Source organism: Balaenoptera borealis (genome assembly GCF_965194805.1).
Source record: "Balaenoptera borealis genome assembly, chromosome: 3".
Lineage (NCBI taxonomy): Eukaryota > Metazoa > Chordata > Mammalia > Artiodactyla > Balaenopteridae > Balaenoptera > Balaenoptera borealis.
The window spans coordinates 87685908-87713742 of NC_138866.1; the positions used below are offsets into that span (position 1 = coordinate 87685908).

The 27835-nt window shown below is 39.5% G+C and overlaps 1 protein-coding gene and 2 long non-coding RNA genes across 3 annotated transcripts in view; 2 read left to right on the forward strand and 1 right to left on the reverse strand.

Moving 5' to 3' along the window:
- LOC309627163 overlaps positions 1–25946 on the forward strand; it is a 73611-nt gene extending 47665 nt beyond the window's left edge. Inside the window, exon 4 of the long non-coding RNA XR_014243551.1 lies at positions 24474–25946. This is a non-coding gene — a long non-coding RNA (uncharacterized lncRNA). The remainder of the gene's footprint in view (positions 1–24473) is intronic.
- Positions 1347–13266, forward strand: LOC309627182. The gene is made up of 2 exons (XR_014243574.1): positions 1347–1817; positions 10622–13266. It is a non-coding gene; the product is annotated as an uncharacterized lncRNA (long non-coding RNA).
- GATM (glycine amidinotransferase) lies at positions 13021–27829 on the reverse strand. The gene is made up of 9 exons (XM_082388829.1): positions 27660–27829; positions 25953–26171; positions 19962–20157; positions 18897–19087; positions 17782–17919; positions 17476–17640; positions 16124–16187; positions 15546–15662; positions 13021–13577 (listed from the first exon to the last, which is right to left on the reverse strand). Exons 1-9 carry the CDS (start codon positions 27726–27728, stop codon positions 13465–13467), a joined length of 1272 nt encoding a protein of 423 aa, XP_082244955.1. The 5' UTR covers positions 27729–27829; the 3' UTR covers positions 13021–13464.
- Positions 27830–27835: the final 6 nt, after the last annotated feature.

Here is a 27835-nt window from a genome sequence, read left to right on the forward strand (position 1 = left end):
TAGTAACAGTGATTTACGAGGTGAGAAACTTATAAGGTAGATAAATATCTATTGTACAATAGATATCTCAGCCTTCTTGGACTCACTGAGAAGTCACACGTTCAAGTTTGTCTACTGTGGTCAAAGTATAAACCATGTGGGCCACAGATACCCACAAAATTTGTTCTTGCCTCTTGTAGCGTCTTGCATTCACTTAAGGAGACTCCAGAGCTAATATCAATGGGTTCCCCGATTACACCAAAAAAATGCCAGAGTTTTCAATCACTCTCTACACATAAAAAATTTTCTACTCTACAGTATGCATTCAAGAAAAACACAAGTTTGACTGACATGGAAAAGCAGAATTTTGCTAATTTTACTTGTACATGTGTCACAAAACCCTTTTAAGGGGCAAACATTTTAAACAGTTTTTCTCCAAATCCTGGAATAAAATTGACACTCTCTGAAAATGTACCATAGTTATCCTAGAGCTTTGAGAACTGCAGTTAGAATCCTGCAAGAATAAATATGCCCCTGCTTGAGAAGAGAACGAATCTGAAACCTTTGTGGTATGTGTGAAAGCTGGCTAGAGAAGAAAAGATGAAAAATGCTCTAGGGCATGATGTGTGTTAAGACTTCAAGTTGATCCCTCTCCGTGTTAGCAGATACAGTATCGATAATATCTGCGGACACATCAAGAGCCAAGGAAAACCACTCGAAATCATTTGCCTTCTTGTTTAATTGATTATTGATGTTGCTCCCAATGTCCTCAACTCTTGGAGCAACGCTTCACACCAAATGGCTAATAGTTTTAAGCAAGTGTGTGTTTTCTGGACAGATTCCTTCAGCTGCTGCAATCCAACATGATCTAGTGAACTTACCAGCAGTAAATGGCTTTCCTCGCTTGGCTAACAAATGAGCCAGTAGGAAACTGGCTTTTGTTGCAGCCTTATTTTCATTTTTTATTTTTGTGAAGAAATTTTTCGGTGATGAGATATTCCATTTAAGATTTTCCAATTTTTCTGACTGTTCCTCTCCTGTGAGGTGGGAATATTGTGATCAGGCTTAGTCTGGTAATGTCAGCACAGCCTTAATGTCATTGTAGAATAAACACAATGCTTTGCCATCTACTTTGATCAAAATAACCCCCATTCCACTGTGCCTTAGAGGCATGACATTTGAAGTCCACTTTTCTTGTTTTGACATGCTGGGTACGCAGTGGCAGTGAAAAAAATAAAATGTCACGGATACAGTGATACATAAGGCACTTGAAACACTGTCAAGTTCTAACTGTGTCAGTGGGATATGTCAAGTTCTAACTGTCAGTGGGATCTGTCAAGTTCTAAGTGTGTCAGTGGGATCTGTCAAGTTCTAACTGTGTCAGTGGGATCTGTCAAGTTCTAAGTGTGTCAGTGTGATTCATAGGCCGCGAGCGGCATTGCGAAGCAGTGATAGCAGCACGTAAGGCCTCTGTCCCAACTTACTCAACTCTGCCATTGTGGCACCGAAGCAACCATAGACAATACAGAAGTGAATACATGTGTCTGTGTCCCATAAGCATTATTTATGGACACTGAAATGAGAATTTCATGTAATCTTTCACATGTTGTGAAATCATCTTCTTTTGACTTTTTTCAACTATTGAAGAATACAAAGGCCATTTTTAGCTCCAAGGATGTTGAAAACATTTGCTGAATCCTGCTCTAGAGGATGAGCCAAGGGAAGAGGTTTTTAAGAGAAAGTCTGGAAAATGGCACTGGAACTCTCACTTCTGTGCTGAACTCAGAGGAGGCAGTTTCTGACAATGTCGTCGGGCAAACTTCAGGTATAAGTGGATGGTAAGAAAATGATTATGGGAAATACAAGCAATCCTTTCATGAAATTTCCCTCTGCGTGGGGGGAAGGAAATGAGAGGTAGCTGGGGGATGATGTGATTTAAGAGAAAATTGTTGTTGTTGTTGTTGTTAAAATAGGAGAGATTTGGACATGAGCACTTAACCTTTATTTTCTCTTCCTTTTTTTTTTTTTTTTTAATTTTTATTTATTTATTTATTTTTGGTTGTGTTGGGTCTTCGTGTCTGTGCAAAGGCTTTCTCTAGTTGCAGCAAGCGGGGGCCACTCTTCATCGCGGCGCACGGGCCTCTCACTATCGCGGCCTCTCTTGTTGCGGGGCACAGGCTCCAGACGCGCAGGCTCAGTAATTGTGGTTCACGGGCCCAGCCACTCCGCGGCATGTGGGATCTTCCCAGACCAGGGCTCGAACCCGTGTCCCCTGCATTGGCAGGCAGATTCTCAACCACTGCGCCACCAGGGAAGCCCTCTCTTCCTTTTTTAATAAGAAAAATAATACCTATCTTGAAGTTTTTTAGAAAGGTCAAATGAGATAAAGCATGTTTTGTACTCAAGATGATGCCTAGCTTATGGTAGATTCTCCATAACTCATATATTAATATTCATATATGTTCATTATTTTTTTTTGGTAAAAAAACCCAACAGAGTCTATGCTTCCCAGATTACTTTGCTATTAGGTTCCTAAACTATCTTATTTAAAATCAAGACTGTACTCTTATTGAGGTGTTTTGAAAATGGTTAAATAAATTGGAAGTTGACCAGTTAGTCAAGATTTTGTAACTTCAGTAATTTTGATTTTGTAACTTCCTCAAGCTTTCCTTCTTCTAGACTGAGTTCAGTGAGAACTCTGGAGAGTTCTTCACATGAGAGCCACTTTGCCCTTCAGATCCTTTTCATCATCTTTTTCAAGCCGTAATACAGTCATACCAACTATTATACAAATGAATGACACAAATCATACACTGATTTGGTATATTAGTAGGTTTATTTTTATTCTTACTAGTTTATATTTGGGGGGGAAATGTAAATTTTTTAATTTTTATTTATTTATTTATCTATTTCTGGCTGTGTTGGGTCTTCGCTTCTGTGCGAGGGCTTTCTCTAGTTGTGGCAAGTGGGGGCCACTCTTCATCATGGTGCGCGGGCCTCTCACCATTGCGGCCTCTCTTGTTGCGGAGCACAGGCTCCAGACGCGCAGGCTCAGCAATTGTGGCTCACGGGCCTAGTTGCTCCGCGGCATGTGGGATCTTCCCAGACCAGGGCTCGAACCCGCGTCCCCTGCATTGGCAGGCAGATTCTCAACCACTGCGCCACCAGGGAAGCCCCTAAATTTTTTTTTAAATTTAATTTTATTTATTTTTTTATACAGCAGGTCCTTATTAGTCATCAATTTTGTACACATCAGTGTATACATGTCAGTCCCAATCGCCCAATTCATCACACCACCACCACCACCCCCCACCGCTTTCCCCCCTTGGTGTCCATACGTTTGTCCTCTACATCTGTGTCTCAATTTCTGCCCTGCAAACCGGTTCATCTGTACCATTTTTCTAGGTTCCACATATATGTGTTAATATACGATATTTGTTTTTCTCTTTCTGACTTACTGCACTCTGTATGACAGTCTCTAGATCCACCCACATCTCTACAAATGACCCAATTTCGTTCCTTTTTATGGCTGAGTAATATTCCATTGCATATAGTTACCACATCTTTATCCATTCGTCTGTCGATGGGCATTTAGGTTGCTTCCATGACCTGGCTATTGTAAATAGTGCTACAATGAACATTGGGGTGCATGTGTCTTTTTGAATTATGGTTTTCTCTGGGTATATGCCCAACAGTGGGATTACTGGGTCATATGGTAGTTCTATTTTTAGTTTTTTAAGGAACCTCCATACTGTTCTCCATAGTGGCTGTATCAATTTACATTCCCACCAACAGTGCAAGAGGGTTCCCTTTTCTCCACACCCTCTCCAGCATTTGTTGTTTGTAGATTTTCTGATGATGCCCATTCTAACTGGTGTGAGGTGATACCTCATTGTACTTTTGATTTGCATTTCTCTAATAATTAGTGATGTTGAGCAGCTTTTCATGTGCTTCTTGGCCATCTGTATGTCTTCTTTGGAGAAATGTCTATTTAGGTCTTCTGGCCATTTTTGGATTGGGTTGTTTGTTTTTTTAATATTGAGCTGCATGAGCTGTTTATATATTTTGGAGATTAATCCTTTCTCTGTTGATTCGTTTGCAAATATTTTCTCCCATTCTGAGGGTTGTCTTTTCATCTTGTTTATGGTTTCCTTTGCTGTGCAAAAGCTTTGAACTTTCATTAGGTCCCATTTGTTTGCTTTTATTTCCATTACTCTAGGAAATGGGTCAAAAAAGATCTTGCTGTGATTTATGTCAAAGTGTTCTTCCTATGTTTTCCTCTAAGAGTTTTATAGTGTCCAGTCTTATATTTAGGTCTTGAATCCATTTTGAGTTTATTTTTGTGTATGGTGTTAAGGAGTGTTCTAATTTCATTCTTTTACATGTAGCTGTCCAGTTTTCCCAGCACCACTTATTGAAGAGGATGTCTTTTCTCCATTGTATATCCTTGCCTCCTTTGTCATAGATTAATTGACCATAGTTGCGTGGGTTTATCTCTGGGCTTTCTATCTTGTTCCATTGATCTATGTTTCTGTTTTTGTGCCAGTACCATATTGTCTTGATTACTGTAGCTTTGTAGTATAGTCTGAAGTCAGGGAGTCTGATTCCTCCAGCTCCGTTTTTTTCCCTCAAGACTGCTTTGGCTATTCGGGGTCTTTTGTGTCTCCATACAAATTTTAAGATTTTTTGTTCTAGTTCTGTAAAAAATGCCATTGGTAATTTGATAGGGATTGCATTGAATCTGTAGATTGCTTTGGGTAGTATAGTCATTTTCACCATATTGATTCTTCCAATCCAAGAACATGGTATATCTCTCCATCTGTTGGTATCATCTTTAATTTCTTTCATCAGTGTCTTATAGTTTTCTGCATACAGGTCTTTTGTCTCCCTAGGTAGGTTTATTCCTAGGTATTTTATTCTTTTTGTTGCAATGGTAAATGGGAGTGTTTCCTTAATTTCTCTTTCAGATTTTTCATCATTAGTGTATAGGAATGCAAGAGATTTCTGTGCCTTAATTTTGTATCCTGCAACTTTACCAAATTCATTGATTAGCTCTAGTAGTTTTCTGGTGGCATCTTTAGGATTCTCTATGTATAGTATCATGTCATCTGCAAACAGTGACAGTTTTACTTCTTCTTTTCCAATTTGTATTCCTTTTATTTCTTTTTCTTCTCTGATTGCCGTGGCTAGGACTTCCAAAACTATGTTGAATAATAGTGGTGAGAGTGGACATCCTTGTCTTGTTCCTGATCTTAGAGGAAATGCTTTCAGTTTTTCACCATTGAGAATGATGTTTGCTGTGGGTTTGTCGTATATGACCTTTATTATTGTTGAGGTAGATTCCCTCTATGCCCACTTTCTGGAGAGTTTTTATCATAAATGGGTGTTGAATTTTGTCAGAAGCTTTTTCTGCATCTATTGAGATGATCATATGGTTTTTATTCTTCAATTTGTTAGTATGGTTTATCACATTGATTGATTTACGTATATTGAAGAATCCTTGCATCCCTGGGATAAATCCCACTTGATCGTGGTGTATGATCCTTTTAATGTGTTGTTGGATTCTGTTTGCTCGTATTTTGTTGAGGATTGTTGCATCTATATTCATCAGTGATATTGGTCTGTAATTTTCTTTTTTTGTAGTATCTTTGTCTGGTTTTGGTATCAGGGTGATGGTGGCCTCATAGAATGAGTTTGGGAGTGTTCCTTCCTCCGCAATTTTTTGGAAGAGTTTAAGAAGGATGGGTGTTAGCTCTTCTCTAAATGTTTGATAGAATTCACCTGTGAAACCATCTGGTCCTGGACTTTTGTTTGTTGGAAGATTTTAAATCACAGTTTCAATTTCATTACTTGTGATTGGTCTGTTCATATTTTCTATTTCTTCCTGGTGCAGTCTTGGAAGGTTATACCTTTCTAAGAATTTGTCCATTTCTTCCAGGTTGTCCATTTTATTGGCATAGAGTTGCTTGTAGTAGTCTCTTAGGATGCTTTGTATTTCTGCGGTGTCTCTTGTACTCCATTTTCGTTTCTAATTTTATTGATTTGAGTCCTCTCCCTCTTTTTCTTGATGAGTCTGGCTAATGGTTTATCAATTTTGTTTATCTTCTCAAAGAACCCTTACTAGTTTTTTTTTAATGTAACTTTTTTTTTTCTTTCTGTAAGTAGTACGTGGAGTTACCATATGACGAAGCAATTCCAATTCCACTCTGGTATTGCTGAGTCCACACAAAAACTTGCACACAAATGTTCACAGCAGCACTATTCATAATTGCCCCAAAATGGATATAATATAACTATTCACCAACTGATGAATGGACAGATAAAATGTGGAATATCCATATAATGGAATTTTGTTCAGCCATAAAAAAAGAATAAAGTGCTGATATGAGCTACAAAGTGGATAAAACTTGAAAACATTTTGATAAGTGAAAAAATCCTATCACAAAAGACCACATTTTATATGATTCCATTTATTAAATTTGCAGAATAGATAAATCTATAGAGACAGAAAGTAGATTAGTAATAGCCTAGGGCTTAGAAGAGAAATGGAGAATGACTGCTAATGGATATGGGGCTTCTTAGTGGGAGGGTACTTTATAGTCTGTTGTCTGATAATCTGATATCTGGAGTCTTTGTGGATATATTTCTGTTGAATGTTTTGCTGAAAGGGTCTTTACTCTTCGTGCATCTGTCTATCTTTGGTTGTGTATGGGACTTTGTATATGAAATCTTATTTTTAGAAACAATCTGAAGCCTAGACAGATGTTACATTCCCTCAAAGAAGAATTCTGATTACTTTTTTCAGGCACCTGGGAGTGCCAGCAATCAAGTATCACTTTAATCCAATTCCAAGCTAGAGATTTTCTGGGCTACTCAAATGATGTGAAGCTGAGCTGCAGACGGTGCAAGGACTGGTTCACTTCCATTTCACCTTAATTCCTGGTGTGCAACAAGGTTGTGCGATTTGGGGGAAATTCCCTCAATTTCTTCCTTTATCATGCTATTTAGAATTAACTGTCTAAAGACTAACACATGATTAGGGACTGAATTGGATTAAAAATAAACATTTATCTTCACTTTCCCCTGAAACTGCCCTAAAATGATAGTAATGGAATAACACGGTAAAAACCCACAAGGACTAAGAGAAAAGAGAGAACAGGGGATGAGAGCTGCCTATAAATTTTTGGAAGACAGGACAGCTGATGGAGGAGTGATACCTAATCCAGATAGCAGGGTAAAGGAAGCAGAGACCAATGTGGGCCAGTTCACCACAGAATCCCACAGAAAATGTGCTGTTCCCATTATCAGTCGACAGGGGGAGGCAACCACAACTTGCATTGACGTGTTATGGTCTGTAATACACAATTACTGTATCACATCAAGGATATTTGAACTTGCCCATGTATTTTCACAGTCTGGTCAGGTGGGCCCTAGATCTAATACAACTGGACAATGTTCGAATATGCTATATTGGTGATATTATGGTTATCTCAAAATCTGAGGATCAAGCTAAAAGAGACCTTACTGAGGTCATAAATCATATAACTAATTGGGGATAATTGATTAACTCCAAAAAAATCCAGGGCTGTACACAGACTGTGAAATTTGGGGGGACTGCATACTGTAGACAATGAGCAATAAATTATTGCTTCCCACCTCTCAGGCTATAGGGACTCAACACCTAGTGGGCCTGTTTGGCTTTTGGAAAAATTGTATCCCTCACTTAGGGATACCATTAGTTTCAGTTCATAAGATTACCCAGAAAAGGGCTATATTTGACTGAGGAGCTGAATAGCAGCAAGGCTTCTTAAAACCGCAGAGGGCTGTAGCCCAAATTATCCCATTAGGACCTTATGATCCTAATGGTGAAATAAAATTAGAAGTGTTGGCTGCCTGCACTCATGCTAACTGGAGTCTCTGGCCAAAGGCAATATCTATTGCTCAATGGTGAACTGGACTTTTGAACTAGAAAAGTACCAAATGCTACTCTCTAGTATATTCCTTTTGAAGACAGTTACAGGCTTGTTATTGAGCATTTATGGAACAGCTCCAATAACAGAAGGATATAAGATTATATTAAGACCTGAAATACCAGCATGTCATGGGTGATGTTAGAAAAGCATTCCAACAAGAAGGACAATGCCCAAACAAGTTCCATCCTAAAATGGATTTGGTGCACAATGGGAGCATGTTCCTGGGAGTTTCCATGGGAGGAACTCACTGTAGTCACAAGCAAGTAGCCTCTTTTCCCCTAGGACTGACTATAGAGCCTTCTGAAGAGGATTGGCCAGCTGTTATTTGGCCCCTACTGAGCCTCAAACTCTTAATAAAAATTGCCCTATTTGCCAACAGGAAAGGCAGAATTTTCAGTTCCTCTGGGGAAGTATTCCCAAGGGAAAAGGTCCATCATGTAGCTGGCAAATAGATTACATTGTCCCTTTATCTATTGTTTGGCAACTTAAATATTGGCCTTAAGGGTTTGGTTTCACATACCAATGGCTAAAGTCATTGTTGCAAATTCTGTCAAAGGACTGCAACAACCACACACACACACACATATATCACCTTCCTGTTTGGCTCTCCTAGTTACATTTCATCAGATCAGATCAAGACACTTCACTGCCTGTATATAGAGTGAAACGGTAGGCAAAGAACCTATTCAGTAGGCTTAGCATATTACTTGTCACTCTCAAAGTAATGGGTTAATAGAAAATGGGGATAAACAAAACATATGCTTTTTAAACTGAGAGAAAACAAGTGATTGAAGGGCCGTTCCACAAAATTATAGGACTATGTCTTATAACTTGACCTGAGGAGGATTAAAGGTAGAATTACATTAGATAATTGGGTAAAACTAATATTGTAGAAGCTAATAAAATGTATGATAATACTGATATTGACAATCAAATGTGAATGTTGGGAGACTGAACTAAACCCCTTTAGGATATTATCCCTGTGGAGAAGAACCGGCATGAAGAAAATTTTGACCTGAGCAATGGTAGGTCGACTACAGTCCCTGAATCCCTCAGCAGATACATACCATAAATACAATGGCTGTAGAAGAAGTAGACAAACAAATTGTAAAGTTAGTTCAGAAGTACGACAAAGTTTATGCTGGAATTTTCAGCTATTTGTTTAAATCCATACCAGCTGCCCACGGATTATTACAAATGCATGGAATTTTCATGTACATTTTGATTGTCTACTTGATTATGTATCATCAAGCAAGTAATGGCTCTCAAACTAACAGTGACAATTTTGTCCTAAAATGGTCTTGACCATGGATGAGGGGGATAGACCGTGCTGTGAGGGTTAATTCCTGCAGACCTGAAATTGGCCCGAACTGTTTTACTAAAATAAGAAATGTACCCACCTGACACTGACCTCTGGTCCAGGCATAACGTCTACTGATTATTAGTGCTGTTTTGTAACCATGGGTGGGAGGAGTTTCAGGGCAAGCTGTTGACATTGTTTATTGATAACAGTGAAATTGACTTGCACTTGGTCTGAGACACCCAGAGGGTTCTGTCATTGGAACTGGTTACATAGCAAGTATATGCCCACGTGACCAACAGGGGATGAGAAACCCTGGTTGAGACTCTGTCTTGGGCTCCTTGGTTCTGAGATGGTCCATGCTCATACTGGTGGTTCCAGATCTGAGAAAGTGTGTCTAGACAGCCCTTACAGAGGGCTAACAAATGCAGCTCGGGCTTGGTTGCCCTGGACTCTTTGCTGTGAGATGGCCTTTGGCTGTGATGCATATCCTTACTTTAATACTATTGCTATATTGTGTCCTTTTCCTGCAATAAACTATAGATTTATAAGCACTGTCATTTTAAGTCCTATGAGACTTTAGCAGTCAAACCTCGTTTAACTGTTACTGTTAGTGCACTGTGATGGGAATCTAAGTGTTTTTCATATTCTTCTAATTTCTCAAAAAAAAAAAAGATCCTCTACATCCAAAAAGTTGACCAAAAAAAATCTGAGGTAGTGTATTTTTACATTCTTCTGAACTATTGGGTGGTATTCCTATGTAGTTGCAAGTTAACACACTAGAGTGGTCAGATCCATGAACTTTATTTTTATTTTTGTTTATTTATTTTTTTAAAATTAATTTATTAATTAATTTATTTGTGGCTGCATTGGGTCTTCGTTGCTGCACACGGGCTTTCTCCAGTTGCGGCGAGCGGGGGACACTCTTTGTTGCGGTGAGCAGGTTTCTCATTGTAGTGGCTTCTCTTGTTGTGGAGCATGGGCTCTAGGCGCACGGGCTTCAGCAGTTGTGGCAAACAGGCTCAGTAATTGTGGCTCACGGGCTCTAGAGCGCTGGATCAATAGTTGTGGCGCACGGGCTTAGCTGCTCCATGGCATGTGGGATCTTCCAGGACCAGGGCTCAAACCCATGTCTCCTGCATTGGCAGGCGGATTCTTAACCACTGCGCTAACAGGGAAGTCCTGAACTTTATTTTTAAAAGGCTATTCCTGAAAGGAATACCTTGCTTTTTACTAGGAACTAGACCTGCCCTGGCAATATTAGATATTTTTATTTAAATTTAGTTCATTTTTTATGACAGTAGGTTCGTCCTAATATGCACAGCTGTTTCCTTAGACATCGAGTTACAAAAGGCTTGGTGTTCCCTAGGAAGAATGGCAATCTGCAGTTGTTGGCAAGTGATCTGGAAACCATGACTCTAAAGTGGCAAATGGTGGGCCTTCTGCCTGCTACAGACACCAGAGAAACCACCAGGTTGCAGGACTGGTGGATGACGAAAAGAAACCTGATAGCAATTGTGTGGTGGACACCAGGCTGCTTCTGTTTTCCTCCACAACTTTGACAAGAGGGGACACCCACAAGCAGTGCCAAGGATCTAAAAATAGAGACTTTATTAAATCATTCAGTTGAGATATCTTTGTTGAAGTAATTGTCTTATTTAATAACCATGCAAAAGGCCAATGGAAGAGACACGATGAGATGAGGAAGAGGGAAGAGTCCAGGATGGCTTGGCCAACTGAGTCAGTTGTGATAGTGTTGAGCCTGCGATGCCTTTGCACATCCAGATAATGTCCACAGACAGTTGGGAACAGGACCTGGGGCTCAGGGCCAGGCCTAGACTAGAAGGTCCAGGCTTAGGGCCTCCCCTCCCACGTAGCCTCTGGGAATTACTGGTTGATATGCAGAGGGGAAGACCTGTGCACAGGCGAGATAACCTGGGAGGATCCAGGAGAGAAGAATAGGCCCCAGGGAAGCACCCTGTGGACATCCATCCTTAACAGAGGAAGAATACAATCCAGTGGAGGAGGTTGAAAATCAATAAGAGATGGGAGAAAGCGGTATCTCAGAAACCCAAAAGAGGAGAGACATTCAAAGGAATGGTCATAAGGCCTGAATTGTGTCCACTGGAAATGACACTTGGGTCAGGGTTCTCAGCAGTACACTGAAGCAATAAGGTAGAAATCAGATAGCAAGAGATTGAAGAGTAAATAAAAGGTGAAAAAGTGGACATATCAGTAGATGGATTCTTTCTGGAAACTGAGCTCTAAAGGACAGTGACGTTGCCAGAGGGATAGTTTTTGTTTTGAAGATTATTTTGAACATGACTGTTTGCTGAGGGAAAACACACACACACAGAGGCTGGAGTTATAAGAAAGATGATAACTGATGAAGCCAGTTCCCGAAAGAGGAGAGAAAGATTAGAATCTAAGGACAGTTGTGTGGATTAGACCTGGTCAAAAGGTTCACCTCTTTTTCTGCAGCAGTGAGAGAAGTGTCTTTGTAGAGCGTTGAGAAGTACAGTTGAGTGATGAGAGGAAGACCCTACTTTTCTCTTTAGAAGCTTAGCTAGTACAGGCAAGGAGAGAGAATTTAACCAGGGAATGCAAATGCAGGTAAATCTATAGAGAATTGGAGCAGAAAAGCTGACGGAACTGACACCTGACGGCCTCTATTTTCTCTGTGAAAAGTGAAACAATATGATCAGATAAGAGAACAAAGTGAAGGTTTGGAATTAGCCACTGAGGAGAATGTGGAGGGGTGTGTAATAGAATTGCAGAGTAGTATTTAGACCTGGGAATATATCCTCTAAGTGTGCACCAATCCACATGATTGTAAGGTTTCTTAAGCAGGATTCAGTCGAGTGTAGAATGGGCAGGTATTTCTGTGGTGTGTGAAAAAAGACACTAGGCTACAAAGGCATGGTCGAAACCCATGACCACTTCAAAGAACCCCTCCCCCCATCCCCACCCCACAGATTTTTCATGGGTCAAAATACTGAGTATCTAGAGAATGGAGACTTTTTTCCTCTTCTGGGGCCTAGGATTAGTCCCTTATATTCAGAAGACATTCAGATATTGTTGACTGATTGGATTAATTAATAAATAAAATCTGACTCTGCTAAACATTTCTGAACACAAGCATTAGGTTTAAATTTTTATCTACTGGAGGTGAATATATTGATTAATTCAAAGCATTAGAACACTGTTCCAAGAGCTATATTCCCATAATTTACTTATGCTTAAAATGATTAGACTGATGCCAAACTCTAATAAAACCCATTCTGTAACACAAAAGTTTATTAGAATAAAAATATATGTACCGTATCCGACATTAAAATTATTTCACATCGCATGTAGGTTTTACCTCCATTAGTTTTTTTTTTTAATGCTTTTAAAGTCTGTGCTTTAAATAATTTGCACATCTGTAAACAAATCTTAGATTACCAAAGATGCAATGTATCCATTAGATACTGAACATCAAAATTTAGGAATTGGAACTGATAGTTATATCCTATTGCACTAAATATTCCTCTAAAATTCTGGACAGAGAAGAAAAAAGAGATTAAAATAAATCACTTGAAATGAGGTAAGTTGTATGAAAAGGTTTTTAATAGCAAATATCATCAATGTTGAGATGAGAATATTAAAAATATTCATGGAAAATTCACTTAAATGTTTGCATAGTCTAGGTTATTTTTTAAAACAAAAAATTAAAAATTACCAACATTCCTTATTAGAAAAAGAGACAATTACTGGTTCTATAACATCTTGTACATACTGAGTCTTTTATTTAGAAAAAAGAAGTGATACAAACATTCACAAGTTTAGCAAAAAGGAAAAAAAAAGTGACTATTAGGACTAACATTTCAAGCTGCCTTTTGGAAAGAAAATTAAAAACAGAGGTAGATGGTTAAATGTATTAGTAGCCAAGTTACTCAAATGACTAATTTTTTGTTTTGGTAGACATTCACCAAATTTTTATGCTTGAAGCCAAACAGTAAAAAATTTAGGAGAAGAGAGTAAGATCTAGCACAGGTTATTTTCCTTTTACCAAAGAAAAGTAACAAAAATAAACCAGGCTTAAGACCCCTGTTATGGATATGATTGTATAAAGCACTACAGTTCATGCACTTTTTAAAGCAGGAGAATGAACCTTATCCCTAAGCTTCCTAGGTTTATTTGAGGCCAAGCCCCAAGCCCCAGCAGGCCTGGTCAGTCAAAGTAGGACTGTAGGGTGCCTCGGCGCCGGACATCGCAGGTCCAGCAGTGGAAGCCTCCTCCCAGGGAATTGGCATTACGAATGTTAACCTTAATGGTACTGATACCTGCATGGAAAGAGAGAGACATGGCCAGTTAGATGGACTCACATGAAGATTCTTCTATAGAAATGAGCCTAAAAATGGGTAGGAATCCTGTGGTTCTAACCCTTAAGTCCACCCCAGGATAGTCTTTCAATTTTATTCATCAATTATATTTCATCTAATCTATTCCACTGCTAATATAAAACCTTCACCAGAAAGTCAGCAGAGACCCTGAAGTCTATTTTGTTCTATTGACTATTCACAAGTCAACAGGTTTCATGAGCGGATATATCTGACAAACGTTCAGAAACAATCCAAATAGTAAAATTTCAAGGCCTTTTAGACTTATGCTTTAACTACTTTGTCAGACTGTTTCTAATTTACCACGTGAATTTAGTAAGAAAAGTATAATTTAGCCAACCTGAAAAGTTGACTTTACCTACCCACATATAAGCAGAGTTTATCTAACACAATTAGCTTGACCAGCCCACCTTAAGGAAACAATGGAACAGAGCTCCTCTGGGTTGTATGGTCATACAGGTATCAAAGCTACTCAGGCAATTAGTTTAATCCAGCACCATTTGTATTAATATGGTTATGATGTACATGGCCCAGTCAACCAATGGTATTTTGGAAGAATCTGTTGTGTTTGGCATAATGGGGTTTTAAAAAGAAAATCTTTTCTCCTCTCTCGAGGAATCCATTATTTTGAGAGGAAAGCTAAGCTACAGAGTTGCTAAAGGGTCCACTGGTATAGTTAGAAAGGCAGCATGAGTCATCTGGAAAGCCTTTCATGAGAAAGTAAGACTGAGCAGGGCTTTGAAGAGTAAAAATAGGGTTTGGACATGGGTTCAGGAGTGGGCTTGGGATAAGAAGTGGGCTTTTAACCATGAGCATGGGTTTCCTGATAGAAAGACATATCTATCTTAGTCAGATGGCTAGAGCCATATTAACCCTGAATTGGAGAGAATTTAATTTGTTTTAACAAGTTCCCTATGTTCAAAAAGACTTCATTAGAAACAAAATTATAAATCAAATATTTGGTACTTAATAATATTTTAAGTTGAGAAACAATAAAATCTTAATGGACAAGGAAACTGAACCCAAGCAATTGGCTTATTTAACAAAAGCCACGAAAAAAAAAGTGGGATAGCATTAGGGGTGAAATCATTAGATTGGGCTCAATCTAAAACTAATGGGCTAATCTTTTTAAACTGATACTTCATTAAAGAGGGATGTTTCAAAGGGGCAAACAATATCTTCTGAGTAGTACACCTGAAATATAAGACATAAATCAAAACATGACTTGATTTCAACAAGTGTACCGCCTGGCTTTATTTGACACTTAGGATATGTCAAGTAGAATGATAGTGATAAACACACACTTTTGCACCCTAATAATAGCCGTATGAAAATTCTTTCAACGCTTTTCTCAGTATAGAATAACTGGTCTAAATTTTGAATACCACGATAAGCAAATTCCCACCCAAGTAATAACCAGTTCTGCTTTTTAGTTGGAAGCTGAAATGATTTACTGACATCCTCTATTGTATTTCATTACTTTGTTCACAGTGCTTATCACACATATGTCACTTCTATATCTGTATCCTTATACGTCCTTTAAAATACGTAATGACAATTAAATTACTTTTAAAGGACCCCAACTATTTCTTATTTGGCGAAGGGCCAAATCATCTATATGCTCATCTGCAAAGGGGTAGTTCTCCACACTTGGGCACCAGGAAGTTAGATAAGTCACAGAAGATTGATAAACTTATTGCTAAGGGGGTGTCTAAGGAGCCTGGGATGCATCTCCAAACTTTTGAGGTTGTGATTGTTGAAAACAAATATATTGTCCATCTATGAAATAATAACTTGGTGCTTCTAAAAGGAACAGAAATTTAATTAGATAAATCATACATCAGACCTAGCATGTCATTTCTTCTCATTTAATGTTTTTGAATATGAACATGTTTCATTTATTGTACATACCCAGCTTTTCAAACATCTTTTGAATCGGGACTTCGTTGGCATCCACCATAACACGCTTTTCATCTAGCATTAAGACATTCATGGAAAGCCATTTGGATGACATCCAGAGTGGGTGATCTAAAAATAGCAATAACCGTTAAATCATGTCTGCTGTTATTCTTGGTTAAAGCAAGGATTCAGAAGTGAAGAATATTCAAGTGACAGCTCAATTCTTTCAATAGTTCAGTTTCCCTGTGAAAATTTATTTTAATCTTAAGACTATCTGTAAATGTTATGAATCAATCCATACTCATTACACATTTGAATTTCATCTTGTTGTCTTTAAAAAGGCATTTCTTGCTTTCTGTGATATTGTTTTATACTGATTTTTCCTGTACTTTCATTTTCATTTTCTATGGAAGGAGAGGTTGTGAACACAAGTCCAGCCTTGTTCTAGTACCCGTAGTGCCAAGCACCAGTTTACTGCTTACCAGGGAAATATTCTAAATTGCTAATATGCAGGCTGCTGTCTATAAGTGAAAGATTCTTGGCCACTGAAGTAATTATTTTAGGCTATGAGTATACAAAAGTAAACATACCATCTGGGATGACTGGTATTGGAGGAGTAACTATGGTCCATCCTGCTTTCTTGAAAAGATCAATCTGCAAGACCAAAATAAAAAAAAAACCCCCCAAACCCAAAGAGGCTTAAATCTATAGATACTATTCTTATCATTCTTGGTCTCTGATAGCCCTTATGATTAATAATTCTTTTTGAGAAGCTGTCTTCTCAACTGCCAAAATTAAAAAATTAAAATTTCAAAACATTTGGATGATTTTGTCTGAATCGTAGTTAAAATGTACACAAAATCCTCAGATTGCCAGATTAAAGTTAAAAAGTAACAGAAATGTTAAAGCTTTTAAAACTATTCTTGTGCTTTTCACAGGTTTCAGAGATTTTAAAAGACCACAAAGATATTTTCCTTGAGAAATTCTCATTAAAGAAAATGAAAATATTTCCTATTACTTAGTTATAAGAAAACAAAACACGACTCTGTCAAACCCATAGTCCATCCACTTCATAGTCTGTCACTTTGCGTCTGTGACCATGGTATAAAGACAGATGTTAGGAATATACTCCCAAAGAACCATAACTGTCCCTAGTGACCTATTATATAACCCAACCATCCCTAGTTCACATACCCACTTAGTATATCAATAAATTGTATAAAATAAATATTTAATAATATATATAATTGATTTATATAAATTATATATAAATAAATTAAAATTAAGTGAATAAGGAATCTTGGTCATTGGGTCTAAATATATAGACTAGAAATGAACAGTGATGTGGTAAAATAGTGAATTTTGCAACGGCGCACTGCAGCCCAGCAAATAACACAAAATCACTCACCACCCAACTGGAAGTAGGGGGCAGCGGGCAGAAGTAGGAGGCTGCAGGGGGGATAGACCTGCTGCAGTGCAGTGGTTCTGCCCCTCCCCTGCCGGGTGGGCCTGACTGAAGGGGGCCCCACTGAAGAGGGAAGAAGACACCCACTACCTAGTGGTGTTACCCCAGACATGCAGAGAGCATCTTGTTTGCAATTCATCTGCTGAGGAACCTCGGCTGCAAGTTATGAGATAATACCACTCTGTTCAATAAAAACACACACATACGCACAAACTTGAGGCTCTGACAGCAGCAAGCAGCCAAAGTCAGTCTGATGACACTACACTAATTATCACGGCTATAGTGTATATTTCTGAGTGTTGGACATCTTGTAGTAAATATAACATAAGCAATCCAATGTTTGATCATAATAATGTGAGCATTGCTGAATCTATCATTTAGAACCATTAGGAATCACGGGAGTGCTTAAAATAATAGTGGCAATTCCTTCAGTTGCCGAACTCTATTGATTTTACGGAGTCCTAAGAACTCCCCTACCTGGTGACATGGTCGGTCAGGATTGGAAAGCACAAGACCGGGCCCAATGATATTGAAGGTGGCATCAATGTGCATCGGATTGGGGTCTTTAAAGGAGATGATATGTACTCTGTAGTCTGGAGCGAGATGCTTACGCATCCATTCAATGCCCATGTAGTTTGTCACCTGAAAATAAAAAAGGAGACATAAACCTATAAACATTTGGTTGTATGTTCAGATAACTAAAAATAGGATGAAAATATTTTAATTTCAGAAATTTAAAATATAATAATAAAGTGAGAAATTTCCCAGGTAGCCTTTATCAACCTGGCTTCTCTGTGCAAAGATGTCTCTTCCAGCTCGAATGAAGTCAGCAGCATCAAAGCATGGCTCGAACTCAGTTGTCACAAACTTTCCCTGAGCAGCCAATTTGTGTCTGTCTTCTACAGAATGGATGGGGTAATCCTAATTGGAACAAGAATGAACACACACAATGCCTTGGTTCATGAGGAGATGACTGATAGGGCCTTCATTACTAAGAAAATTAGTTCAACATCATCATTTCCTGAAATACTACTGCCCTGTTCTAGACTGAAACATGCATGGGAAGATGTAGGCCCATGCTAAGCAAACCAAAATAAACCAAACCACCAACAAAAAAAAACTAGGCATGACAAGTTCCTCACACTTGGAAGCAAGTGGTACAGAGGCAGTAATGAAACTGAAAACATTCCATGACCCATACAATGATTTATGTGTCTATCTACAGTATTGAAAATCTGCAAGATGAAGTCATTCTGTTCATTTGAAAAAGGAAGTTGGCCCTGGGCCTAACTCATACCACAAAATGCGATGCCCTGCATTCCCTACCAAATTTGATTGGGTGTGCGGTTGGGTAATAGATTCATTACTTACTTCTGTCTTTAAACCCCTAAAGGGTTTAAAGAAATTTTCATTTTTTGATTCTTCTATAAGTGATCAAACAGTAAGTGATCTAATAAGAGACATATACTTCCTTTCACTGTGAATATGGCCTACAGACCAAATTCTTTTTCTAGAAGAGGCTGGAGTTCAGCCTAGTGACTGTTCTGTCGCCACCAATGAATAGCTGTGCGCCTTTAGACAAGTTTTCCTCCCTGTAATGGAATGAAACTACTCCCTCACGGGGTTGTTGTGAAAAATAAACAGGACTGAGGATGTAAATAAAGTACTTAGTTCAAGATCTGGCACATGGTAAACACCAGTAAGTGTTAGCTATTATTATTACTGTTATTATCACTTATCATTTACTCTTATTTTCATCATAAAACAATCAGTTTTCGAAAAGTAGGTGATCTCAGCTTCTGAAATACATAATAAATACAAGGTATCAGAGACTCTCTCAGTCTCTGTGGATTATTTAGAAAAGTTACTAATAAGCTCTCCCATAATTGGGGACTTACCTGGTCATAAAGCTCATCAGCCATTGTGGGCTTAGGAGCTGTTGTCCACTTGGCCCCGCGGCGGAAGTAGTCTTTGATAATTGCTCTGTATGCGCGGTACTCAAAGAAGCGAGCACGCCAGGCCATGGGAGCCTCGATAATCTCATTTCCCACAACTATCAGGATGTCTCGAGGCATTGCACCATATAAACCTGTCAGGCCAGAAGATTCCAGAGCAACTTCAGTGATGCTAACTTCCAAGACAGAAGAGTCTATATAATGTGATTTCATTCTTTGGTAAAAAAATAAAAATTACAGAAAACCTATATGTGTATATGTATATCATTATACGCAAATGAAAAAATATTAAATGATACATGCTAGACTGTTAACATGAATTCTGTGTGGGGATGGTGAAGCCAGGCCAAACAGAAAAAAAAAAAAAAGAAAAGAAAGGAAGAAGAAAAGAGAAAAAGAAGCATCTCTTGTTCAAAGAGATCTTGAACCACCAAGTTTTCACCTTTTGTAACTCCTAACAGAGTTTTTCAGGGAATATCAGTACCACAAGATGAAAATTGGGCCAAGGATCACTTACAACTGTAAATTAGAACACACCGAACTCCGCAATTAAGGAGCCCACCTGCCACAACTAAGACCCAGCACAACCAAATAAATAAATAAATAAATATTAAAAAAAAAAAAAAAAAAAAGAACACACTGAACTCAGGCACAAAAACAATCCTGCAGCAGTGTCAGTTAAAAATAAGATGGGAATGTTTCTGTTCCCCTTTTAATTTCTGTTCTTGAGGAAAATTAAATGGAATCCACTGGTCTTATGTAAGGAAATGCCCATGAAGTTTAGAAAAACTGCTTCTTTCAAGGAAATTCTAGATTTACAATGGAGTTTAGAATGTGTACATCTAAGTCTTACCAAAAAGAACCAAACTGTTCCTAAATAATCTTTAAAGTTTTGAAGGATTATTAAAACAAAGGGATCTCTGAGAAATAATCAGAGCTTTCTCCTTACATATTGAGAGAAATAAAAAAATTAAGACTCTAGCAGTTAAAGTATCCAACATCACTTACCCGTAGACTCAAAATCAGGAGTTTTATACTTCAAGGACCAGTCAATGGTGTCAGGCCTCCTCACTGTCACTCCTTCCATTTTTAAAATATTGCACATTTCTTCAATTTCGGCAACAGCCTTTTTCAAATGATCTTTGGGAAAATGATGGCCCCCATACTTTTGGTAAAAAGTCCAGTACTTTTCATATGTGTTGGCCTAGAACCAGAAGAAAGTAAGTGAAATACTTACAGGAAAAAATTACAGCTCAAGATAGATTCATAGGTTGTGAACAATTACTTGTATAACTTAATGGAATTGAGACTGAGACCACACCTGGTGCAGTGTTCATCCCCAGAACCAAGCACACTGACTGGGGGAAGACACTCAGTATTTGTTGAATGAAGATCTCTAAATTCTCTGGATGTTTTGAGACCTTTTGTTCCTTCTGCCTGAGATCTTACCATGTGCCTTACCACACACAGCTTGTCTGCCCTCACATGGACTTGGAATGCTCTTGGGCCAGTTTTTACATGCTTCATAGACAAAATAGGACATGGACGCTCCCATTAGACAGTCTCAATGAAATCAAATAAGAGAACAAACAAAATAGCTTAAGAGAATAAAAGCACACCTATACGAAGATAAAACCATGGGCTACCCAGGCATCCCAGAATTCTGTCTAAAAAACAGCACTTCAAGATACTTTGTAGGAAAATAGGACACTGCTCCCTTAAAGGTTAGGGACATACTCTCAACTATGCTTTGTTTCTCTTAAAAAGCCATTACTGATTATTTTCTCATTCAGCAGAATCACCACTTGGCAAACCTGTGCAGCGGTGCAAGTCTACCTTTAGTGCTTCCTACACTTCCCTGCCAAAGTGTCTCTCCCCACCAACCTCTCTTCTCCCCAATCCATCTAAGCTCTCATAGTGCTTCAGGTCCTTTCACCATAAAAAGAAGTGATTTGATAAGCAAATCCCCAAATTTTTAAGTAGCTGAAAAAAAAAATCTTAACATTTAGAAAGTGTCCAAGGGTTATACGCATTTTAAAAGACAACTGAATGGAAAGCAGTTGAATGCTTTAAAAAGGCTCAATCAATTTGCTAAAAATTACTGTTGAATTAGGGTAGGTACAACAACTATAAAAGACTGGTTTTCAAAAGTGGAAACGTCTGGAAGGATTCTTCATTCAGATTGTTTTCCATGTGCAAAGTTCTCAGCCAAATTAAAAACTACGTTGGGAAATGTAGGAGACGCACATGGATATAATTTATCAAGACACATAAAGCAGAATTCCAATCAGAAGATCCAAATGCTAAGAAAAAGCCTTGGACCTTCATCAAAAGATTGGCAAAGCAACGTACATTTATATGTTTTAAGTTTTTTTTTTTTAACATCTTTATTGGAGTATAATTGCTTTACAGTGGTGTGTTAGTTTCTGCTTTATAACAAAGTGAATCAGTTATACATATACATATGTTCCCATATCTCTCCCCTCTTGCATCTCCCTCCCTCCCACCCTCCCTATCCCACCCCTCTAGGTGGTCACAAAGCACCGAGCTGCTCTCCCTGTGCTATGCAGCTGCTTCCCACTAGCTATCTATTTTACGTTTGGTAGTGTATACGTGTCCATGCCACTCTCTCACTTTGTCCCAGCTTACCCTTCCCCCTCCCTGTATCCTCAGGTCCATTCTCTAGTAGGTCTGTGTTAAAGCAGGTGTTTTTAAAATGTTTCCTTATATCATTGATTAACCAACCACTAGTCCTAATCATGTCCGATAAGGTTTCCATTATTATAAATCAGATAACTTCAGACAGTGATAAGTGCCATAAAGAAGGGGAAACTGGGTAATGAGATAGACGATCTAGATGTCTAGCTCTTTAATGTCAAAGACCATGTCTTTTCCAGATTATATGTCTCTACTTCCACTTTCACCTCAATATTTATTTATTTGATAAATATCAAACATATGGAAGCAGACCTGCCTCTTGTTAGTTCAATACCTAGGTTCACATCAATTAGGCTGCAGCTGAGCCTGCTGGGGAGGGAATAAGAATCTGAAAAACAGGTCTTCAGCAAACAGGGAGATGCCAGTGAAGCTCTAAAACAGGGGCTGGCAAACTAAAGTCTACGGGCCAAATCTGGACTGCTGCCTGTTTTTGCAAATAAAGTTTTATGGAACATAGAAATACTCATTTACATATTGCCTGTGGTGGTTTTGCACTACAGTGGCAGAGCTGAGAGTGGAGTAGTTGTGACAGAGACCTATGGTCTGCAAAGCCTGAAACATTTATTATCGGGCCCAGTAAAGAAAAACCTTGCCAAACCCTGTCTAAATGATCAGTTAGTTGCTTTATTTTTGAAGATCTATAGGTAAACAATAAGCTCAGTTTCTGGCCCATGAAAAATGTTATCAGAATTAAAAATTTGATTGCTTGTTAAGATCAATCCACTCTTTTAAAAAACAAAACAAAACAAGAGCACTCTATTGTTTTGTACTCCTAGGAGGTCCTGCAGTAGCAACCAGAGGAGAGGATAATAACGACTCTTTATATTCCCCTCAGACATCCTGGTACTACTCATCCATTCACCACTTCCTCCTTCTCATGCCAGGCACATCTCTTAGAGCCCACGAGGGGACAAGAAGTCTTTGAAAATTTAACACTGGGTTAAATAGTTTCTGCTGCACAGCCATGTTTTCTTGCTGGACACATTCCAAAGTATCCCATGTGACTATTTGTGCAGAGTGAAGCTTGCTTGATAAATATAAAGTAAACTTTCCTGGGAGAAAAAAGTTATTTGAACAAGTGTGAATTCTCTTGTATAGTTCATACTCTGGCTAAGGTTGGACAAAGTCTGAATGATCAGGCCAGGCTACATTTTCCAAGAGATAGTTGGAAATTATTTACACTTCCTTTATAACCCTGCTAAATAAGTTAGCAATCATTTACCAAGTGTCTGCAAGATAAGAAAACACTATATTAAATGCTTAGCATGTGATGTTTTTAATAATCTGTTGCAGACACGTAGCTGCATTCCTAGAAACTTGATAGTCTTTCAGAGCCTAAAATCCTTTAGGGGTGTTTGCCAAATGAATTTTAAATACTGTCTTTGGAAGGCTAGGAAATCTCAATAGAAACATTATTTATCCAGCTGCAAACTTATATTACATTAACCTTGATCGACTTTGTATTTTTTTTATTAATTTTTATCGGAGTATAGTTGCTTTACAATGTTGTGTTAGTTTCTGCTGTACAGTAAAGTGAATCAGCTATATGTATACATATATCCCCTCTTTTTTGGATTTCCTTCCCATTTAGATCACCACGGAGCACTGAGTAGAATTCCCTGTGCTATACAGTAGATTCTCATTAGTTATCTATTCTATATATAGTAGTGTGTATATGTCAATCCCAATCTCCCAATTCATCCCACTCGACTTTGTATTTTTAAAAGGTCCTTTTATCAAGGGCTTTAGAAAAAAAAGACAAAAGCAAAACAAAAAGCAGATATTTGATGGAAAGTATTCACTATGTTTGCAGAATAAAAAGCCACATAGCTTTCAAAAATTGTGCTTCCTGACAACTATGTTCCTCATTCCCATAAAATTTTTCTAGCACTTACATCTTCCAACATATCGTATGCTCTAACTGCCTATAAATGGTTTACTACGTTATTTTATATTTCATTGGTCCCAAACTGATTAATATATCTGTGTCATTCTTCTCCAACTAGAAGGTAAGACCTTCTAGTTGGCCATGCATGTCTTAGATTTAATTTCCTCTCCCTCGATACCTAGTTTCTTATGTGTCATAAAGCAGAAATAACCAGACAAATGAATGAAATCAATACTGCTTAAGCTACTATTATCTACAATCATTGTACCCTCAACACACTTGGCAAACTGCATCCGTACAACTATAATGAGTTGTAGTTTTGTCCTTTAAAAATAAGTAACATGTAACCTTTTACCTTCCTATTTAATCTCATTAGGTAGATAGCAACCCTCTTAATATCTTCATTTTAGTGAGGCCCAGAAATTTGTGGAATCAAGATCACAAGGTCAAATAGCTGATTAACTGAGATTAGCTAATAAGCTTTTATCAAATACCTAATTCAATCTTGATCTCCTGACTTCAGCCTGGCACCTTCCAAAAGTCCATGAAATTTCAAAATCTAAAATCATAGATCAAGTGACAAAGAACTCAAAATAATGTCTTAGAATTCTGATTCCGTAAGATCACATGATATAAAAGTCAGTTATTCTAAAGACAAATAGAAGGATAAACTATTGCCTGAATTTGAAATTTAATTCCACCCAATTAAAGTGGTTAGGGGATGGGACTTCCTTTCAAGAAAAGACTTAAAAGATCGTGCCTTTTTAAAACATGTGGATGATACATAAATTAATCTGTTCATCAAATTTCAAATATCAAAACCAAAGGTAGTTTCAGAACAACTAGAAGAAGTTATGACTTTTTCTATTACCTTCTCTTCAAGGTCTAACTCAAGAATTATTTTCTTCGTTTAGGAAGAAGACTTCCTAACTATCCAGCATTTGGTCATTGCTTTTCCCTTAGCTCTCCTGGTATTTGAATTCAACTGCCTTGCGCTAGTTGCCATAAGATACTTAGTATTAGTCTTCATTTCTACGTAATAAACATCATACCTCTCCAGATGGAAAGCAAGTTCTTTTGTGCTAATAACTCTGGAGCCCTGATACAAGGTAGGCAACATTTCTGATGATGATGACAGTGATGTAACAGAACTTATTTCCTCAACCCACATTACAAATAAAAATGTTAATATTCAGGAAGAATTTAAGTACACTGAAGATATATTTGTAACCCATTATTAATGGAAGCTTAAGCTGCATCTGAAGTGTGGATGGAACCCTTATGCAGTATATAACCGGAATACCAGCCCACAGAGACTCTGGTCATAAAAATATTACAGATAAAGAGCACTAAGAGTTTAAAAAAAGGAAGGTATTACTTGTTACCAGGGAAGTCCTGGAAGGCTTTGTGGGAGGTGCCACTGGAACTAGGTGGTAGGAAGAGGGGGAGGTTTAAACTGCAGACAAAAGGGGTGCAGGAGGGTAGGTGGGAGACTTCTAGGTGGGAGCAAAGGCCTGAGGCTTGTTTGGTAGTAGTCTAATTTGGCTGTTTATATGGTTATCTTATAAAGTCTGCTGAAACCTGGGTGAAATTATTAGAGGAGAGAGGCTAGCAAAATAGAGGATTGATAGGAGCAGATGAGTAACAATATTGAATTTGGGTTTTAAAAAATTACTCTGTTAGAAGCTAGAGGTGGTTTAGAGAGTACAGCAAATAGGGGAGACCAGTTAGGAGTTAACTGCAATAGTCCAGGCAGTAGATGAGATCCTGACCTAAGGCAGTAGCAGAGGGATGGAGGTAAGGTTCATTTTGATAAAAGACTTGTTCGATCTTGGAGAATGGATGTGGAGGATGTGATTGAAGGAGAAATAAATAAAAGTTTTAGCTTGAATAAATAGGAATGCCAAAAACTGAAAGGAAGGAATGAAGAACGTCCCAGTTTTGCAGAGTGGCTCGCAGCTGAACTCAAATGTGCCATGTCTGAGGTCCAGTGGCAACATCCAGCAAGGAATTTAACGTGTTCATATGGACAGAATTCAGGAGAGAGATCTGGACCAGAGTGGAGGGGTGGGAGGAAACTATGAGAACAGCTACAGTGAAATTCTGTTCAGCCCAACATTACAGACCGTAAAGGAAGATGTGAGGAATAGTGAAAGAACAAATATCCCCCCCACCCCCCGAAACGGTCTCCCCAAACCTGAAGGAGGGAGTAATCATTGGTGTAGATAGTGTCAAATACTGCAGAGATGCCAAGTAAGATATCATCAGCCACTGGATCTGGGTGGTCTTGGGTAAGCTAAAGTGAACGCAGTTACAGAGGAGAGTGGGAGCAGAAGCCAGACTGCAGACCATGAGGAATGAACCCGCTCAGACATGTGAAACCCCGGCTTTACCTTCACCTCCACAGTGAATGGTGGAACACAGGCATTTTCTGCTCTGCCCACTATCACTTCCTCTAAGGGGTCCCATTCGTTGTAAGAGGAGACAGGGCAGTCCTTGGGCAGAGGATCAGTGGCCTTGTCGTCAGCTGCACAGGAATTCCGGGAGGAAGCCGTAGCTGCCTGGGTGCTCTGGAAAGTTCGCTGCACCCATCCTGTTACAGTTCTTCCAAGCTTCCAAGAACAAAGAAAAGATTATTGTGTGGTCCTGCACAGTACTTGGGGGAGGGGGAAGTAGAGGTGGCATGAAAACCCAGGATAACACAGCCAGGCATTTAAAATCTTTTAGGAGAATGTAAACCGAGCTGTTAGTGGATAGGTGGGTAGTGGGGTTACAGATTTTACTTTTGTGTTTATTTATACATTATCTTTTTATCTATTATGTTAATTGGTATAACTCTTTAAAACTTCTGAGAAGATTTAGTCCCCAAAGACCATACACCCCCATTTATATCTCGGAATGGTTTTCTGCAATCAAGCCTTAAGCAAGTTTTCTGCAGATGATGGGTCACCCTTCTTCCCAGAAAACTACAGAAAGTGGCTCCGGATCTCCCTGCCAAGTCCAGCTGGGGGAGGGAGCCTCCTGTCCCTTTCAGTACCAAAGGTTACTAGTGTTAGGATCCTCTCCCCCCGCCCCACGCAAATGAAAATACAGAAGCATTTTAAATGACTTTATCTTTCAGAATAATCAGCTTCAAACCACCAATTTGTCCTCACTGACACACACTTCACATTATTTGGCACTGCAATTATGAGAGAGTGACCAAGTGCCATGGGCTTATTTTACAGATGGTCCACAGTACCCTAGCCAAGATAAGGATTAACTAACCCAGGTACAAACTTAAACAACTAGGAAGGAGATCTAAGAACTTCAAAGAAAGGCTTTTGAAAATGTAGAGCCCATAAACTCTAGAGCAGGGAGAGTCCCGCATACACTGGGCAAACCTCAACCCCACAAATCTCTATCCGGTTCTGTGAAAAGCCTTGGGAAGGAGGCAGGAGGGGAGCCAGGGTGGAGACTAAAAAGCAGGAGGGAGTGACAGCTGTTCTGAAGCCAATTGCTGGGGGAAACCAAACTGCCTGGCTATTCCTGTCCCAGGAGCTAGAGAGGGTTTGCTGCAGGCGCGTGCTTCCATACCAGGGAAGCGGAGGGCAGGACCGGGCAGAAATCTGGGTACAGACCGAATTCGCTCCAACTCCTCTCGCGACTCAGGACTCCACGTTACACTTGGAATGAGCCTGCTCGCTCCTCCTCCGTCCCCGAGTCCCACTTCGCCCCTTCTCCAGTACATCCACGGTACACGCATGCCCAACTCTCTGCCCACCCATGGCGATGAGCCGCCAAAAGGCCGCCCTTTTTCACTAATCGGTGTTGCTTGTCGCCCTCGCCCCCTCCGGCTGGGGAGGGCGGCGCCCCCCGCGCCGACGGCCAACGCAGCCCGAGGCGCGCAGACCGCAGCTGTGCCCACTGGGTGTGGCCCCAACGCACGCCCCCTTCCCCTGGGACACCGCCAAGCTTCCGGCAGCCGGCAAAGGCTCCTGAAGACGAGCTTCCAAGGGGGCCCAGAAAGGACAGGGTCGTGCAAGGCCGGCGGGGGAAAGCCAGGGAAGGAGAGGGGGAAGAGAGCACGCGGCCGCCCGATGAGGCGGCGGCGCACGCACCCGAGACCCGATGTAGTGCACCGCTTCGGCGCCGCGGCTCCCGCCGCGCAGACACCGCACCCGCAGCATCGCCTCGCGCCCGCTTGGTCCACAAGTCGACTGTTCTCAGCGCTCGGCCACCTCCTTCCGAGTGCCCCGAGAGCGCGCCCGCAGCAGGGTGTCCCGGTGCGCGGCCT

Excerpts from the sequence above, each read along its gene's own strand:
- GATM (XM_082388829.1), bottom strand. The coding sequence starts at position 27,728 with ATGCTGCGGGTGCGGTGTCTGCGCGGCGGGAGCCGCGGCGCCGAAGCG. Across the intron at positions 17,641-17,781 it reads TCTTTGCACAGAGAAGCCAG|GTGACAAACTACATGGGCAT; the intron begins GTTGATAAAGGC and ends TTTTATTTTCAG. Across the intron at positions 16,188-17,475 it reads CTGACCGACCATGTCACCAG|ATTGATCTTTTCAAGAAAGC; the intron begins GTAGGGGAGTTC and ends TTGGTCTTGCAG.